This window comes from Alligator sinensis, unplaced genomic scaffold, assembly GCF_000455745.1.
Source record: "Alligator sinensis unplaced genomic scaffold, ASM45574v1 scaffold1059_1, whole genome shotgun sequence".
In the NCBI taxonomy this organism is placed as follows: domain Eukaryota; kingdom Metazoa; phylum Chordata; order Crocodylia; family Alligatoridae; genus Alligator; species Alligator sinensis.
In genome coordinates, this window is record NW_005842103.1 from 1,975,408 (window position 1) to 1,994,139 (window position 18,732).

The 18,732-nt window shown below is 49.3% G+C and overlaps 1 protein-coding gene across 1 annotated transcript in view; it reads left to right on the forward strand.

Moving 5' to 3' along the window:
* DOCK11 (dedicator of cytokinesis 11) overlaps positions 1-18,732 on the forward strand; it is a gene marked incomplete at its 5' end in the record, with an annotated part of 71,903 nt that overhangs the window by 43,876 nt on the left and 9,295 nt on the right. Inside the window, 9 exons of the mRNA XM_025205043.1 lie at positions 1,773-1,910; positions 7,773-7,955; positions 9,454-9,567; positions 11,430-11,645; positions 11,732-11,789; positions 14,726-14,832; positions 15,836-15,958; positions 17,308-17,421; positions 18,563-18,709. Of these exons, the coding sequence (XP_025060828.1) occupies positions 1,773-1,910; positions 7,773-7,955; positions 9,454-9,567; positions 11,430-11,645; positions 11,732-11,789; positions 14,726-14,832; positions 15,836-15,958; positions 17,308-17,421; positions 18,563-18,709 (1,200 nt within the window). The remainder of the gene's footprint in view (positions 1-1,772; positions 1,911-7,772; positions 7,956-9,453; positions 9,568-11,429; positions 11,646-11,731; positions 11,790-14,725; positions 14,833-15,835; positions 15,959-17,307; positions 17,422-18,562; positions 18,710-18,732) is intronic.

Below are 18,732 nucleotides of genomic sequence, written 5' to 3' on the forward strand. Positions count from 1 at the left end.
AGGGTGAGCCCTGGGGACTGTGGAAAGCAGCTTCTTCCGCCCCCCCCCCCACACACACACACACACACTGTGTTTTTGATTATATTTGAATTGATTTCCTAAAGAAATAGACTGTCCAAAGAACGGAAAGGGAAATGACTGACGGGTGGCTCTGATTCGCAAGGGCCCCATGCTCTGTGGTCAGCGGTAGAAATCGTGCGCTGTTAGAGACTTGCGCAATCAGATGATATTACATTCATGTCATTCATTAGGGCATGTGCTGCCAAAAAAGAATGAGGCATAGAGAATAGGGAAGGGAAAAGGAGAAGAAGCCAGGGCTGGGCACATGTTGACAAGATTTATGTAACTGTTTCTAGAAACAGGGCCTGAAGTTGCTTGAACTCTTTGATCTCAGTGGTGATAAGCTGTTCTTTTGGCAGCTCACTTGAACAGGACAACATATGGCCATGTTCTTATGGGTATCTGCCTCTGTTCCCATCTTTGCCGAATCATTCTGATAACCTTTTTCCAGAGGCCGTAAGAGCCAGAGTCCTTGCTGTAGAGTTTGGTCCAGCTTAGCAGACAGCTACCTGGAGAGATCTCTGTAAACTCAGCAGAGATATTTGTGCAAGCACAAGAATGGGACTTTTTGATATAGGCAGGCGAGGTTCTTTGGGTAGAAGTGATATCTTTTATTATACCAACTAAATAGATGGAAAAAATGTTATTTGCAAGCTTTTGGGCACAAACCTCTTCCTTCAAGAACTGGGGACTTTTTGATAGCCTTTCAGGCACTCCAGCCACAGTGTAATGCATGATAGCAGGAGTGCCTCTCTTCTCAGGCACTGTGCCAGAGAGAAAGCAAGCAAATTGTATTCGCGATGTGCTGGCTATCACAGAGGCTGCACAAGATGTAGACAGTGTCCTTGAGGTTTGTTGGGGCAGTCGCAAAGAAAAGGGATCTGGCACAGGCTTTGGAGCAGCGCAGGAGACAGGCAGCTCTGGAAAGAGGCAGACACTGAAGTGCGTCTCTTTAACAGCTTCAAGAACACAGCGATGTGCAGATGCTGGGAGAGGCTCACTTCTCTGCCATTTGTAACGAGCAACACATTCCCTCTGTTTCATGTACAAGCACACAAAAAATAGTGCCTGAGTCTCAGGCTTTACTGTTCTTATTGGCAAAGGATTCGTTCAGCACCAGGGGGTATCTTGTTTCCTTCTGTGTTCAGGAGCTCAAACCACAGCCAAAAGCCACCCACAAGATTGTTTATGTTCTGGGTAATTGGTCAAATAAAAGAATATTGAATCCACTTACCACCCACTGATATGGGGGGCAGATCCTTAGCAGATGTCAGCTGACAGGGCTTCACAGAGCTGCACTGATCTGCTCCAGCTGACAACAATTTTGTCTCCAATGTAAACTTGTCTCTGACTTTTGGATGTGATAGCTTACGTTGGGGTTTACAAAGAGAATGAGAAAAATGGGATAATGTAAAGGTCAGAGTGATAACCAGCTTTAAAAGACAAATAATGTGAAGGAATGAGTGAGAGTTGCAGCAGAGAAGTGACTCTTTTTTTGGAACACGAACACAATAAAATCCTTGCATCTTCTGTAGAAAGTAATCCCTAACTAATACCAGCTTTGCCTTGGTATTTTCAGTTATTTATTATTAATTTGTCAGTGTGAGACTCTTGTTTATCTGGCGTTAGCAACACTGCAGTCCGTAGAGATGATCATGTCTTGAGCCTTATCGGTTGAGTATTTCTGCAAAATGAGTTTCCTTGTTCTCCAGGCCCAGCTCTTAAACAACGATGGCCACAACCCACTCATGAAAAAGGTGTTTGATGTTCACTTGGCCTTTCTCAAGAATGGACAGTCGGAAGCAGCCCTTAAGCACGTGTTTGCCTCTCTGAGAGCTTTCATTAGCAAGGTAGGTGGCAGCCCTTGAAGAGTCCAGCTCAAGTTCATATGGGCAGGGGGGAAGTGTGCACTGCAGCCTTCACAGACCTGCTGCTCTGTGCTGCTAGAAGCCAGCTCCACAAAACAGACTCAGAAACTTCAGCCGCACTGGTCAGCGAAGCACTAACACCCCATGGGGTCCAGGTTACAAAGGTGGGAAGAGTCTTATTGCCAGGAGATAGAGAGACAGTTTTGACTCTTATGTCATTTGTATCGGTATAAATCATTATGCTGGAGATCAGTATCCATCCCACCAAAGACCTGATCTGCCATGAAGCTTTTCCTTAAAGCAAGCTGGCTAAAAGTGAGTTGGATGCCAGGGTTGGGGTGCCCCCAGCTCCATGTTGCATCTCTGGGAGGCAGCGCCATCCTGGCTTCATTCTGCAGCCTTTTCGGAACTCAAGTCGCTTCTTTTCACCCAGAAGTGGCTTCTGTAGCACCCGGACAGGCAAGAGGTGGCAGCACGAATGCTCAGTGGATCATATCTGAACACCATTGGCTGCCCTTGACTTTGCCAACATTACAACAGTTTGAAGTCGGGCAGTGTTGATTCAGAAAGACATCTGATGCTTGTCTCACTAACCTTGAGGACAGCCAAAGCAGCCACATAGCATCCAGGAGCTGGCAAATCTGGAAGACTGATGCTCTTGGCCATTGGTAGACGACACTTTAAAGAGGGTTTAAAGCAGGTTAAATGCCTTTTGCATCACTTTAATGGCATTGCTGTTTGCATGAGTTTGCAAATTTGGCGGCATATTGCACGTTAATTCCAGCCACTATAGCACATTCGGCGGTGTAATGCGCCTTAAATGACTTTGGGATGCCGCAAATGACTTTGAGGCGCTGCAAAGTAAAACACTTCCCAGGAGTTTTAGTTTCCTACCCTACAGTCATGGAGGGAAGCACTGGGCTCCGTGCGGTTCAGGGGGATTGCAGGCAGACCATGCAGGCAGCCCAGCAGCAGCCCAGGAAGGCAGGCTCCACAGAAGGAAAGACAAAAAAAAAACAGTGGCGAGCCTGATCTTTTTTTTCCATTTTTTTCCTTGGAGTGTGTCTGCTTGCCTGAGCTACGCAGGGGCCCGGTGCTTCCCTCTGCGGCTGCAGCTGCGTGAGCGGGGTGCCGGCAGGCAGGTGCCGCCTGGGGGTGGGGGGGGCGCCACTGCCATGGAAGGAAGCACCAGCCCCCCTGTAGCTTAGGGACCACTCTGCCTGCCAGCAGCTTGCTGTCCCCTCCCCACCACTGGAGAGGCAGGTAAGGATCGGGCTTCGACATGAGTGTACATGGCGTGGGGGTTTACTTTGCCCTAAATTAAAGCGGTGTTTTTAAAAAACCACCGCTTCAATTTAGGGCAAAGTAAACCCCTGTGTCATCTAGAAACAGCCTTTGATCCCTTCTCAGTGTCCAACACTTCTCTCCCGTCTCAGAAATGTTCTTGACCAGTTGAACACGCAAGCTGCCAAGCTGCATAGTAGACTCCGAAGGAGACCTACCCCTTCAAGTCAGCTGAATGCAATGGTGGTTAAGCTAATTAATTCAGCACTCATTCATGCAGCCTGCAACTCCAGTAAGTTAAACACAGTGCGTGATTTGGGGACTGCTAAGAGCTTTTCGACTTGCAGAGGAGATTTTGCAGGATTAATTGAACAAAAGTGGATATTAAGGAAGTGGAGACTGGAATCGCTTGCTTCGGTAGCACTGACTACTTTCTTCTCCCCTTCAAAAAAAGATTCAACCAGTCTAGGCCATGCACATTTTAATACATGGAAACTAAGAGTGACTGTTAAAATGCAGCAAGTGTCATAGAGGCACTGGGCTGAATTCCAGCTTGTCCAACTGTTTGGGTTGGTCTAATAAAAGATATCAGATTCACCCAAGGAACCTTGTCTGCCTATGCCCTTAGACCAACACGGCTACAACCTACACCCCTGCAGCTTGTCCTTCATGAACACGTGGGAAGCCCCAAGGTGTCTGCTTTTCCCACCCTTGACACACCCGCTTTTGGCTGCTGCAGCTCTACGTACATGTTTTTGCTTTCAAGTGTGACTGCAGTTTCACCTGTCAGCATCCAAAAAGATTTGTGGTTTTATATCTATCACGGCATCAAGAACTTTCTCATATTTCCAAACACACGGCCTGATCTGCACCCCTGCTGTGCTGGATCTCACAGCAAGCATCCAAGAGCCAAGCCCTGAAGAAATCCCCAGGATTTAGTTTGATGTGCTTGGAACCCATCCACAAAATAGCCTGGCCAAAGGCTCTGCTGGCGTCAGGGAGGGCAGCTTCTTGACTTGGGTGAAGTTGTGCCCATGCCTGGAGCTTGGTCTTGTTATGTGTCCAAACATTTGAGCAATTGATTTAAGTTTGCTTCTTGCATTTCCCCTGTGACATGCTCCCTTCTGTAAAAACAAGATATGGGCCCTGCAGATGGTATCTACGAGGAAGTGTTTTCTCTACCAAGCCTCTGTAACCACACGGGTCCCAAACTTCCTTGTCTTACCTACTCAAAATGGAAAAGTGCACTTTTAACTCCGCAGAGGACCTTTCAAATGGTTGGGTCAGTTGTCTCCCTCCCGACTGCAATTGCAGGCCTGGTTTTCTCTGCGTATAGTCTGGAAGTTACACCACACGGGTTTTTATTCATGGTCCGCTTCCAGTGACTTTGAGCCAGCTAAGGTGGATAGTACCAAACAGCCTCATTTATATCCAACCCTTTTGCAAGCCATTCCCCACTTCTGACCACCCTGACAGCAGGAACTGTATTTTTCACTTGCTAATACAGAAAAATAACTAACCCCCTTATAGTAAATATCCCTCCCTTTTTAATGCACTTTCCTCCCAGCTCCACAGAGGCTGGTTAGAAGGAGGCACTGAAGTTATAGCTCCAAAACCAGTGGAATGTGCCCTGCACCATTTCCAGTACCCTTCCTTTAAACTGGGAGTTAATGGTTCTGATGCCAGAGGCAGTGCAGTATCACCACAGGCCCCAGTGCACTGCAGAGTTAGGAGCCCAACAAAATATCTTGATTTCTTCCAAGCCAAATGCATGTTGTCAAAAAACATAACACTGAACCTCAAACATGTCCCAGCAGAGATGAGCTTAGAAAGAACTGCCAGAAGGAAACTGGGATCAAGCCATGCTCCCCTGTTCAAGAAGGGAAGTGGTGGCTCTGTTTCTTTTCTCTCTATCCCACTTGTTTATATGATGTGTTGCCACCATGCCAAATGCCTCTTATTAGAAGTTTGCTGAAGGGCAGGCTTGCAGAAATGCATTATTTTATGTGTTTGGGAGTAGTCCTGGAATGAAGGATTAGGCAAGACTGATAGACTTTGGGAGCAAAGTTCATTCCATCTCCAGCAGGATGCCCAACTGCAGGTCAAGCACAGTGAAGTGGAGGGATGAGGAGAGCCTCTTGCAACTCCCTGATCCTTGACCAACTGCCCGTGGTGCTAGTGAGAGCAAAAGACAGGCCGGACTCCCTGCAGCCCTCTTGCTGATAGAAAGTTGGGCATAGCAGAGCCCTCCCTTCACCACGATGCTTCCTTGGAGCTCTTCCACTCTCCCCTAAAACCTGCTGGGGACTGCAGCAAAAGAAGGGCTCTCTCTGAGCAGTATCCTGTGCTCTTAGCAGCCTGGGGAAAGATAGTCTCATTGATTATAATACACAGAGACTGGGTACCCCTGCAGCACTTGGTTGGGATCATGGTGCTGGGTCCCTGTGATGGCTGTTCCACTTGAGAGCCTCTCTGCACACTTCCAAGGGGTGCTGGGCCCCAGTGCTACTTCTCAGGGCATCCCCCATTGGGAACTCTCTGCACTGCCTGGGGTCTACTGAAATTTCTCTGAGAACAACTCACTTTGCCAACAACAGTGGGTAGCTTCACATTGGATGGCAAGGATAAGCCCAGGCTACAGTAGAAGGGCAGGAGAGCAGCCCTTGGCACAGGGTAGGGAGGGCTGGGGTGCTGTGTGCTGGATGCTGGGCAGGGGATTGGTGGCTCATGGCACGGAAATGCATAGCACAGGGAGAGGTAAAAAGGCTTGCTTCTTACCCCCGTGGGCTCTTCGGATCTCATGGGCTGACCCCTGATCTACGCCCGCTGAGGGCAGCCACATGGAGGCACTTCCTTTTGGGAGGTGGGAAAGCATCTCAGAGCGGTAGCTTGCGAAGTGAGGTCGTTAGCTGTGTTAGCCTGAAGTCAGGCAGAAGGCAGGGTAGGTTTGCACCTTATAGACTGAGTAAACCAGAGATGCAGAAGCTTTCTTAAGCACTGCCTGCCTTCATCGGAGACTGTGAAGACCACATCAGCCAGGGAATCTTGGGCAGGGAGGGGAGTGAAGATAAATCCTGGATACAAACAACCCCCTTTCTCTTTTTGTCCTCTACTAGTCACCTGGTCCTGTCGGGTGGTAGGGTCTCTTTTGGAAGGAAGATGCTTGAACTGTGCTTGACCTCCTACATTTCTGCGGTCTCACAATGATACTGGGTTGTTTGCTTTGCTGTGTACACGCTAATGTATATAAATGTATTGCTGTGTATGTACTTAATTTGCTCTTCTGTGTACACACTTAATTAACTCCTTGTTGTGATGCTGGTATTTATTTTCTCCCCAAATGTTTGTCCTGAACTGGTTGACTGACCAGTGAACATGGGGCTGACTGTAAAACCCTCTCATGAGGCTGTAGAGTTTAAGTAGTCTGCCGTAAATCATTGCACCATGCTGTCCGCTGACTACGAAATGATACGTGGCATTTCTGTGATGGCCTCTCCTCGGACAGATGATCCCCATGCTGTTCTCTGATGCTGCTGATGTTGCATTTGCTGCAGCTTCAGAGAGAAAGTCCCCGTGAACGTGAGCAGGTTTGCTTAGGGATCATGAAAAGACATTTGCACGGAGCGCTGCAATGCAGCTCCCTTAGCCTGTGAGGTCAGGCTGACCGGGGTGTCCACTGTTGGAAATACTCTGGCTTATGGCAGCTCAATGGACAATGATCTGAGCACTTGCACCTCCAACATGTCACTGTGTCATGTGCCTGCGCTGTCTGAGTGTATGTCACCTCCCATGGCCGCACGGAAAAGACCCTCTCCTACAGCCCTTAATGTCTTCCATGAGTTCTGCGTGCCAGCCCACAGCTTCTTGTCTGGATGCCCCCCAGCTGTCAGCTGGGAGACAGCCGTAGTCCATCCATCCATCCATTTTCCTCCTCTGCTGCCCACCCATCAGACACAGTGGGTGTCTGGGAAGGCAGACTCTGAAGGCAGGTCCCAGTCTCAGTGTCAGTTGCCTTCCTCCTTTCACCCAACCTGGTTGAGATATTTCAATCTGTAGGATCCAGCACCCCTCACTTGCATTTCTGTAGAATGGCCATGCAGATTTATGGTGGGATAGAAGCATTCAATCATTTAAGATAGGGGTGGCCAGCCTGTGGCATGAGTGCCACAAGTGGCCTGGGCAGCCTGTGTGTGTGGCATTCAATGGATCAGAGAGGGGACAGGCGGCAGTAGGAAGTAGAAGGCAGAGCAGCAGATCTGGCAGGAAGAGCAGAAAGCAAAGCAGCAGATCAGGCAGGGGGCAGAGGACGGAGCAACAGATGAGACAGAGGAAGGGGATTGGAGTGGCGCTCGGGGAAGGTGTGGGGCTAATTCATGGCACACCTGCCAAAAAAGGTTGGTCCCCCACTGAGTTAAAAGAAAATAGCTCCTCAAGCTCATGCCTGCAAGTACTGATGGGAGTAAAGCTGTCAGGGTAGCCCCTGCGCAGGCATGAGTGCCAGTGTGACCCTGCGCGCGGTTCGCGGGTACATGGTCTAACAGCCACCTGCTTCTCGTGCAGTTCCCCTCGGCGTTCTTCAAGGGCCGGGTGAACATGTGTGCCACCTTCTGCTACGAGGTGCTGAAGTGCTGCACGTCCAAGCTGACCTCCACACGCCACGAGGCCTCGGCACTGCTCTACCTCCTCATGCGCAACAACTTCGAGTTCACCAAGAGGAAAACGTTCCTGAGAACGCACCTGCAGGTCAGTGTGAGGGGGCCGGGACCCCTGCATGCACATGTAACATAGTTTTCCGCTCCACCACAGTCCATGATGCCAGGTTGGGGAGGTGTCAGCTTGTAGCAGCCTAGTAATGCCCTGTATTGAAGGAAGTCAGAGAGTGATAGAAAGCAGGGCTTGAAGGGACTGGAGATCATCTTGTCCACCCCATTCCAAGCCTTTGCATGTAGGAATTTGACCTTTTTTTAATCTGATTTTGACCTTTGAATCTGTACTTTTCTGCATTTTGAATTTGACCTTTTCCTGGTCAGAAATCCCACAGACACTTTGACTGCAGTGAGAGTTTTGTCTAAGCTATAGCTCCCAGATTCAGCTCAGGGCCCTTGCAGGTGAAATGTTTGTCATCCAGTAGTCACAGGCAATGGCTTTTCAGCACAGGCAACGCCCATCTTGTGGCCCAGATAGCAGAAGAGAGTGAGCATGATGGTGACATGGGGAAAGTCCTGCCTGCTGGAGTGAGGGAGGGATTATTCTGGGGTTGCCTCTGGTCTTTTTTGTCTCACGTTGTCTAAACGGTGTTGAAAGGCCCCTGGAGAAGCAGCAACATGCCTTTTTATTTTCGTGTTGTAAAAAATCTTAAATAAAAGGAAAACAGGATGTCTGAAGCCTCCAGCTCCAGGACTTCTAATCCAATCCAATCCAGTCCTATCCTGGCCTTGTGTGCGTGATGTTCTGCACTGCCATTCACTGCCACATAGCAGGGGTGTCAAATATACCAGCCATGGACTGGGTATGGTCTGCAGGGTGGGTCATCCAGCCTGCCATCTTTTCCTGGGGCATCTCATCTCAGCTGCACTCTGGGTTTTGTCTGTGTCCTGGCCATGGTGGCAGGGTTTCTCTGGCAGTCCCAGCAGCACAGCGGGGGTTGTGGGGACCCAGAATGGAGGACCAGGGGCAGGTACCCCCATGGTCACGTCCCATGAGCTTTTTTGTTGCTGTGGGGGTAGGTGTCAGTGCAGCCCTGGGTGACAAGGGCTGAGCTGCCGTGTTGGAGGGGGTGCAACACCTGGCAGCTGCTGCATTGACATCTCCCCCCACAGCAGCTAGTGCCTATCGCAGGATGCTGGCCCAAGGCACCAACCAATTATGCTTCTGGTCTCCACTTCTGCAACCAGAGGCCCAGCTCTTCCCTGTGCTCTGGCCATGGTTCTTGCTATGACAGACAGAGCAGAGGCAAGAGCTGGGCTTTTGGCGGCAATGCAAATGGAGTCTGTTGTAGCAGAAACAGGCATAGCCACGGGCACCACAAAGCAGGGAGTGTTGCTGCTGACCTGATGAGTTTCTCACCACTGACATACAGTGTCATCACCACCATGAGATTACATCGTTCAGCAGTGGTAGCAATTAAACAATTTGTGCCGTATGAATGACCTGATCCTCTTAATCATCTCTTTACCCAGCAGTGATTGTAAAGCCCACATGACAGAGCCTACTTCAGTAATACCCTGGCTTTCCCCCACAGATAATAATTGCAGTGAGCCAGTTAATAGCAGATGTGGCATTAAGTGGTGGATCCAGTTTTCAGGAGTCCCTATTCATTATTAACAACTTTGCAAGCAGCGACAGGCCGATGAAGGTAAGCGTGATTAATTATAACAAGTAACGAAGTGTGCTGAGCCATGGCTGCCAGCAGCCATCTGACTCCTGTGTAGAGGGAATGCTCTACCATTCCAGCGCTGTTGAGGGAGAGGGAAGAAAAGCAGCAGCTCGGGTTACTTTTAACTGACTCGTCTTTAGGCAGTGGAAGCAAAGAGCTTTCCAAGAACTTCCAGCACCCAGAGGGAAGTGAGAACCTGGTGGCTGTACTTGTGCCAGGCATGAGAAGTACAGAAAAGAAGAGCTAGGTCCTCCCTGTGAAGGGGAAGTGATGGCTGTGGTCCCCCTTTCTTTTGCGGTCTGTTTTTATTTAACCTCGTCACACGTTCCATCGGAGTCACAGGGCATCGGTACATGGTGCTTCCAGCCTGAACCCTTTCTCTGCACGGCAGCTGCCAGACAAGGAAAGGGAAAGGCTGGGAAATATTTTCTGGCCTCAAAGTTGTGCTGCACTCTAAATAGGTGTGGGGAGCCCCAGCCTGTGTTACGGCAAAACGGACACAGGACAGACAAGGGCCCAGAGCTCTTTTCTGCATCTGCCAGTCACTGAGCTGCTGGTTGGGAGCTGACAGCATCGGATGGACTGGAGTCACTGAGCAGAGAAGGGAACTTGTCATCTGCTTCTTCTCTTCACTTACTGCTTTTGCTTGAGCTAAAGTCCTCTGTACACTTCTGGTGCTGCATACAAGCCGAGTGCCGAGGGTTTGGAACAGGCTTCCCCCAGAAGTGCTACAGTCACCCACCCTGAACATTTTCAAAAAATGTCTTGATGCCCATCTTGCTAAAATCATTTGATCCCAGCAGTCTTTCCTACCCAGGTGCAGGGGTGTTGCACCCAGTGACCTGTAAGGTCCCTTCCAGCCCCTAACAACTCTGAAACTATGAAATACAGAGGAGCCCCACTGCAGGAAAAGCCAGTCAGTCAGGGGTTGACTCAAGGGGAAGGGCCAGCATGGCAGCACTTGCTCATGTTGGGTAGCAATTGTACATAGAATCACAGAAAATGAGGGTGGAAGGGAGCTCAGGAGGTCACATCTAGTCCAACCCCCTGCTCCAAGCAGGACCAGCCCCAACTAGATCATCCCAGCCAAGGCTTGGTGTACCTGGGTCTTGAAAACCTCCAAGGATGGAGACTCCCCCATCTCTCTGGGGAGCCTGCTCCAGTGCTTCACCACCATCCTTGTTAGAGTTTTTCCTAATATCCAACCTCAACTTCCCTTGCTGCAGCTTGAGCCCATTGCTCCTTGTCCTGTCATCTGCCCCCACTGAGAGCAGCCCAGCTCCGTCCTCTTTGCAGCCCCCCTGCAGGGAGCTGAAGGCTGCTATTCAATCCCCTCTCAATCTTCTCTTCTCTAGACTAAATCAACCCAGTTCCCTCAGCCTCTCTTCACAAGTCATGTTCCCAGCCCCCAAACCATTTTCATTGCCCTCCATTGGACTCTTCAAATTATTCACATCCACACCCTGTCACCCCCAGGGCAGCAGGGCACTGTAGGGCTCCAGTCAGGAGCAGCCCCATCGGATGGGTAAGCCAACTGCATGAATGACTTCTTGTCAGCTGAAGTAGGGTCTGCACACTGGGGCTCTACACTGAAATGCATTGAATCCATATCAAAGTACAAGGCACATTTCTATCAGCAAGGGGCCAGGAGATACTAAAGGAGCACTCAATAGTATGTCCTCTGTCTTGCATTTGCAAATCACTTTGCACTGTACAGGCTCCTTGCTAAATAATTAAATAAATGTTGACTCAGTCGAAGGGAGTACTTCCATCTTTCTCTGGCCAAACACCGAACATCTTTGTGTCTGTGTTTGCTTCTAATCAGATTTATTTTGTGTCAGGCAACTGCTTTTCCCTCAGAAGTCAAAGACTTAACAAAAAGGATCCGGACAGTGCTTATGGCAACTGCCCAAATGAAGGAACATGAAAAAGACCCAGAAATGCTGATTGACCTGCAGTACAGCCTCGCCAAGTCCTATGCAAGTACCCCGGAGCTCAGGAAGACGTGGCTGGACAGCATGGCGAAGATCCACGTAAAAAATGGAGACTTTTCAGAGGTATTTGTCTTAATTGGAAACACACGGTGTGAAAGGGGAGAGTCATTTGGACGACTTCTAAATGGCTGCTTTGTTGTATTTTGCAGGCTGCCATGTGCTATGTTCATGTAGCCGCCCTCGTCGCTGAGTTTCTTCTTAGGAAAAGTAAGTGCCTTCCATCCAGAGGGACTAAAAGAAGGGAATGCTACCAATGTGTTTTTTTTCATTTGTCTTTGTATTTACTAGTTATCAGAATCTTACAAAGATACCCTTTGCTTGCTTTGGTAACCACTGGGGTTAGGTTCTAAAATTAGCTCCTAAAACAATGAACTAAAGAGTAAAAGGGGCAAGGGTAGTGGGAGATGAAAATCCCCACAGGCACTGGGGAGTTGCTGAAGACAGCAGAAGTCAGTCAGTAGCTTTTAAAGATGGAGGGCTCTGTTCAAACACAGACTCTTCCTGGAAGGGGACTGCTTACCCAGAAGCTTGTCCCTGTCCCTCCAAGCTATAGAGTTGGTGCAATAAAAATCCTTGCCTCTCACATTTTTCCTGGACCATCCTGGCTATGTCACCCCAGAACCTACCACAAACCCTTCTGGACACCTGCACTGGCATTTCAACATGTTTCACTGGTCATATAAAGAACAGGAGTGTCTCTCCGGGTACACTGTCCCCCGAAAACTCTGATTAGGCAACAAATACCATTATCTCAAATTGCAAGTAACATGTTCTTTTCAAGGAAAGATAAGAAAGGGAAGGGAGCACAGACCAAAGGCAGAGAAAAGGCAATAGACTCCATAGATAAAGAACCACTAGAGCAAAGGTCTGGTTTAATTCAAAACAGGAAATCAGGAGCAGAGCAGCAACACTGTGTATGTGGAAGGTGGATTTCCTTTTAAGTAACTCATTCTTATATAGCTAATGAATCACGCTGCACCTCCATTACCGTCAGACCTTCGTTCACAGGATGTCATTGAAATACAGAGCTTCAGTGTTTCTGAGTCTAGCTGATCCCCAGAAACAAGGAAGAAGGGAGCAGAGAGAGGGTGATGCCTACGAGGACTCTGGGTGACATTCACACACACCCACACAGCACATCTGTCACTGGTGCAGGACGGCCAGGGCAGAATTGCCTGCAATTGCCTGTATCCAAGAACAAGGAAATAAAACCTTAGGAATGGTAGGGCCCGTCCCCAGCGTTAGCAGGGACGAAAGGATCCAGAAAAACATCGCCTCTGTCTGCTCTTGTGCAGCAGCCCCAAAAGCACCCCAGTAGCTGCAGATATCAGGTGTATTAAGCACTACAGCATTCTGCAGGGGAAAAGCAGGGAGGCTGCTGGTGCCTGGGCCCCTGCAGTGATGGGGAATGTGCTGGGTTAGAGCATGCTCAGTGGATCCTAGGAACAGGATGCTACAGAGGAAAGCAAAATGGCCTAATGAGCCGTGTCCACCTATCCTGGGGGGAAATCCTTGACCCCAGTCCAAGAAGTACTGACCCCAAGCATTGGGGTGGGACCCTCTAACCAGATCCCCAAGTCATTTCTAGCTGGTGGTCTGAGCTCTAGCACACCCCAGCCCAACTCCAGCATCTAGCCGCCACCAGCCCCCCAGGCTTCTAATAAAATATCCACATCCCAGGAGCCAAACAAAACATCCACGTTTCTCCTGGCCTCACACAAGTCCTGAAACATGGGGTCACCCAGCGCCTCCCCACCCTGAGATGGAGGATCTTGGATACTTGAATTGGCCTATTTCCCGGCCCTCTCCTTCCATGCTCTCCCTTCCCTGAGCTTGTCAAACTCCATGAAGCAGCTTCGGTCTCCGTCCCTGGGACTTTGCTCAGACGGCAGCTCCCAACCCTCATTTCCCCCATCTTGAGGACCCAATTTCTCCTTTTCAGGCTGAATTTGCTTGTGGGCCATTTGATCCAGTGCCAGGACTGTTCTGTACCTGAAATAGCTCCTTCCCCTCCCTGAGGTTTGCCTCGAAAGTGAGAAGTGGCTCTTCTGCCTCTCAGGATGTTTGCTGAATATTCGCTGTCCTGGACCTATGCATGCTTAGGGCCCACTTGTATCCTGTCCTCCCCTGGCCCACCATCAGTCTGCTGCGGTCATCTCGGTTACTTCCTGCTGGCCTTTAAGCCACAGGCCAGAAGCTGTGCTGTGCCAGGGAGTGGTTGTCAAGGAGGGATGTGTTTTCACATCCCTTTGTAGTAGAGGAAATTGAGGTAGTTTAGCTGCTGAAGGAGGAAGCTAGCAAGGGGACTGAGAGCATCATCAAGTGAAACAGGGTGAGAATGAACAAGCCAGCCCTGCTCTGTCCTGAGGGGAAGGCCAGTGTGATGCACGGGACATGGTTTACTTCCATTGCATGGAGGAACAGGCCAGCTGGCCCTGCTGCTGGAAAGATCCAGGCTGTTGGACTGAGCTTGACTGTCAGCGGCATTCAGCATGACAAGAGCTCTTAAGTAGCAGGGCCAACTTCAGGGGTATGTCAGTACCTGAGGGAATAGCCAAAATCCCTGCTACATGCTTTCCAGCTGTACAGAGGTCAGCTGAAGTCCATGCTCCTTCTGTGACTGCAGTGGATCTCTCCTTTGTGGATATGAATGCACATATCCACATATCTCTTTTACTTTCAGGTTCACTCTTGCCACAAAGGACTTTTGCTTTTATGATCCATAGGAACCCCAGCTAGATGAGAACCCCACCATGCTCGTCGCTCCATGAGTGCAGAGACAGCCTGTCCCTGAAAGAGCTGTGGGTCCAAAGGACAAGACAGATTGGCAGGGATGCCAGAGGCAAAGTGACTTGCCCCAGGTCATGTAGCAGATCTGTGGCAGAGCTGGGAAAAGAACTCGGGTATCCTGACACTCGTGCAAACACTAGGATGTGCTGCTTTCAGGCCAGGGCCTCAAGCAGTGAACAGAGTATGCTAGGACATGAGCTGTGTATGGATACTTCAGGGGTGTTTCTTTCTTCCTACCTAACTGCTATGTGCAGTGGAAATCTGCACTCCAAGGCAAGGCAGGGATTAATGTAGTCCGGGCTATATATGTGATTGTTTAGTCGTATTCATTCCAACCCATTTTTCTTCTGTAGAACTCTTCCCTAGCGGCTGCTCAGCTTTCAAGAAAATCACTCCCAATATTGATGAGGAGGGAGCAATGAAAGAAGACGCTGGCATGATGGATGTTCACTACAGCGAGGTGAGATTCCAGTAAGGAGGAGTGGGTTAAAAACATGGTTTATTTGACACCATTCCAGCAACCTGTAGCCCCCTAGTTCTTGTGTATCGGTGCCTGCAGCAGAGGCTGTTCTACGTCTGCTGCCCAGGAAAGGAAATCTGGCATTTCAGGGTTTCTGCGCACACCTGACAGCAGCTGGAACACGCGGGCTCTATTCCCCAGGGACCTGCTGACTGTTCTGAAGTTAATAGAGCTCGATCACCGGCTCTTCCTGCTGGACTGGGTAACCGCTGATGCCTGGGGTGGAATCTCCCTCTGAAGATGCAGTCCTGCTCCTCAAAGGCAGGACGCAGCTCAGACCCCCTTCCCCTCCCATCTTAAAGCTGCCAACCCCTGAAACACAGAGACTGAAAGCCACTGTAGGATGCCAGGGAAGGATTTCCCCTGGTGTAATGAAATCCTCTGAGGAGGCAGAGCGCCAAGAGCTGTTTCTGCATGCACTTTCCATGTAGTTAGGTCTCAGGGGAAGGAGCTGGGGTCTGGAGTCCCCTGTAAACCAGTGCACACTGGCTGCACTGGTCTCTGATGGGGCTGCTCCGTCCTGCAATGGGGCTGGACCAGGAGGATGGCTGAAGCAAACCCAAAGGCAGGTGAGGGGCATGGAGGCTGATGCACCCTCTCATGAAGGCTTAGGTTTAGACAGGGAACAGACTCCCTCCCTGGGACTACCCAGTGTAGCACCCTTCACCTCCACCTTAAAGGTGTCTATCAATAACCAACCTGTGCTGGTTGGTCTTCTGGTGACATATGTGTACAACCAAAGATGCGGGTTTTTCTCTTTGAACTTGAAATACTCTTGGAAAGGCCTGGGCTTCCTGGAGTTTGAAGCCTGCAGACTTCTGGCCACCTGCTTTCGTGCTCTGGTTTTTTCCAGGCAGCTGAAGCCTTCTGGCATTTTGAGCCACGCTTCCCCTAAAGGGAGAGTGAAGGATTACCAACAGCACCCATCTTGTGTTTCATTCAGGAAGTCCTGCTGGAGCTGCTGGAGCAATGCGTAGACGGGCTGTGGAAGGCAGAGCGCTATGAGACCATTTCAGAAATTTCCAAACTGATCATCCCGATTTACGAAAAGCGGCGGGAGTTTGAGGTAGATGTTCTGAGCTGGGGGGCTTGTTAACTGGCATTAACGAGGACTCTCCAGGCTGCCCAGCAAAGAAAAGAGGGGTTTTGATTAGGGCACGACAGATTGATGGAACTGGGTTTGGCCTGTGTAGACGGTGTATAATTGGTGTATATTTAAACCGCCTTGAAACAGCTGTGTCCCTGAAGTCACTGAAGTTAAATGGTGCCCCAGGTAATTTTTTTCAAAACTGAATTTTTAGATTAAAACTGTTTTTTTTCCCCACCAGTTTTAGTGCAATATTTTGGGTATCTCTACTCTGGAGGGCTTGATCTGGCTTATGCCCTGGCTGCAGCTACTAGAAATATTGCCAGACTGAAGCCTCCACCCAGCTAAATATGTAGGTGTATCCCTTGCTGTGAGCACGGATGGCCCTCTGGAAATGAGTGAGGCAGCCTGTGCTCAACATTCAGCCTGGGTTTGGGTTCGAAAATTTCAAGCCTGACTGGGCTTTATGAGTGCATTTAGGCACCTATGTCCAAGCAGGGATCCACAAAATCCTGCCTAACCATTCAGGCACCCGAGAAGCCAGAAGCACCAAGCAAAGTTACTTAGATGGCTGCAGTCCTGCTGCATGTGCCCATCGCTGCCCTTGTTTTGGCTGAGTGGGGTGTTCTGGGTGGGATTCACAAGCAAGTTGTCCCTGCCCTCATGTCCCTCCAGAGGCCTGATCCTGTAGGCATGCCATGATGCTCTCTTACCCACACAGGGAGCACCAGGGTTGGCATGAAGCACAGCCCCCACAGCCACTTTGCTTCGGAATGAGGGGGTTCAGAAACGGAGCATTTCATCTAGGTCTCCCACTACTCAGGCTATTAAGGCAGTGTCCTTACTAGGATGGGTGAGAAGGAGAGAGTGAGCCAGTCCTCTGTCCTGAAAAGAAGGTGGACAGCCAGCCAGGAGGAGTTTGGTGCTGGGAACCCCAGTCTCCTCCAGACGCCTCACTCAGGGAGGCAGCAAAATACCTGTGTCTTGAAAAGAGGCAGGCTTTTGGGTCCACTCTTCTCTTCGGCATTTCCTACCGGCTGGTTTAGGACTGCCCCCCCACCCTCATCCCATTCCTAGGCAGCTAATGTGGATTCCACATCTGGAGCTGGGGGCTGAAACATAAGGCAAGTGTGCATGGAGAGCTGCCTGCCATCGACCCTGTGTAGAGCTGAATTTGGGTATGTTCAGCATCCCTAGATATCTCAGCCTAATGGCTTTGCTGAAGCAGGGCCAAAGGGCTCAGCCACTTCCAACATCTGCCCTGATTTACTGTTTACATAATCCTGCTCCAGTAACACTGACACATGCCTGACTTTTTTGGTTTCCAGAAACTTACTCAGTTGTACAGAACGCTCCATGGTGCTTATACAAAAATATTGGAAGTGATGCACACGCGGAAGAGATTGCTGGGTACCTTCTTCCGAGTGGCTTTCTACGGACAAGTAAGTCCACTAATCCGCATGCCAGCTGATACACCTCAGATGCCCTTGTCCACAAATCAGTCTGCTCGGTCAGGCATTCTGGCTGCCGGCACTATGCCCACTTGTGATTTATTTAGCTAGCACAACCTTCAGGGCAGGGCTTCCGGGCTGTGTGAGCTATGCTTACTTTATTGTCATGCTGGATGGGATTTTCTAAAGCACCTAAATGATTTAGCAGCTCTGGTCTCATTCATTTTTAATGGAACTTCTGCTCCTAAATGGTGGGATAACTGTAGGAAATCCCACTGTGTACAGATCCTGCTGTAATGAGGCACACAAGTAAAGTTTAAAAAACACTCCAGTTTATTGAGCAGTACAGCACCCACAGAAGTCATGGATATCGTCCTCTCTGGAAGGTGGTTGTAGCTGTCTAGGTGTTAGGGAAATGTGGCTTCAAAACACATTTGTACAATATAGATTGATGCTGTTAAAGGTTTAACTTTGTCAAGGACTCTGGCTCTCTGCAGTGGTCATAAGTTATAGCTTGAACTCTAAATGGACTTCAGACTTTTATAGAATGCAAAGCAGAATCCGACTAGTAAAAGGAAATAACTGTCTTGAATTTACTGTAAACTTGCTGTAATTGGAATGATTTCAGTGACCAGACCACATAAGACACATCAGCTTACTCCCAGAACTGGAGTTTTTCACTTTAAACTCTCGCCAGGTTTCTCAATGTTACTGTGCAGAGATAATTTTAAGGTGGTGTCACCTGACCTGAGTGGTTGTCCAAAGTTTGGAGTTCAGTAAGTTGTTCCCCATAAGAGGAGATCTGGATGATGGAGTCAGAGGTCTTTGTGCCATTCTGTGTATTTACGAAGGAAGTAGATAAATACTCTGTGTCTGTGAAGGTGGGAGGAATCAAAAAGGAGATGCGTCCCTTGTTCACTGCTCCATGCCCCTTTTAGCCAGCACTCTGCCCAAAATCACCTCTATCATTTGGCTTTTCTTTAGGCCACACTTGCCCAGTGCTTGCTATAGCTATCTTGCAGCTCCTTCTTTGTGTCTTCACACACACACGCACATGCGCACGCACGCACACACATGTTCAACAGCAAAGAGTTTGTCCATTCACCATGCACATCTTTCTGATTAATGCCAGGCTTTCTTTGAAGAAGAAGATAGCAAGGAATATATCTACAAGGAGCCCAAGCTGACGGGCCTGTCGGAGATCTCCCTGAGGCTTCTTAAACTTTATGGAGAAAAATTTGGAGCAGAGAATGTAAAAATTATCCAGGATTCAAGTAAGGTAGCGTTAACTTGCATGAGTGT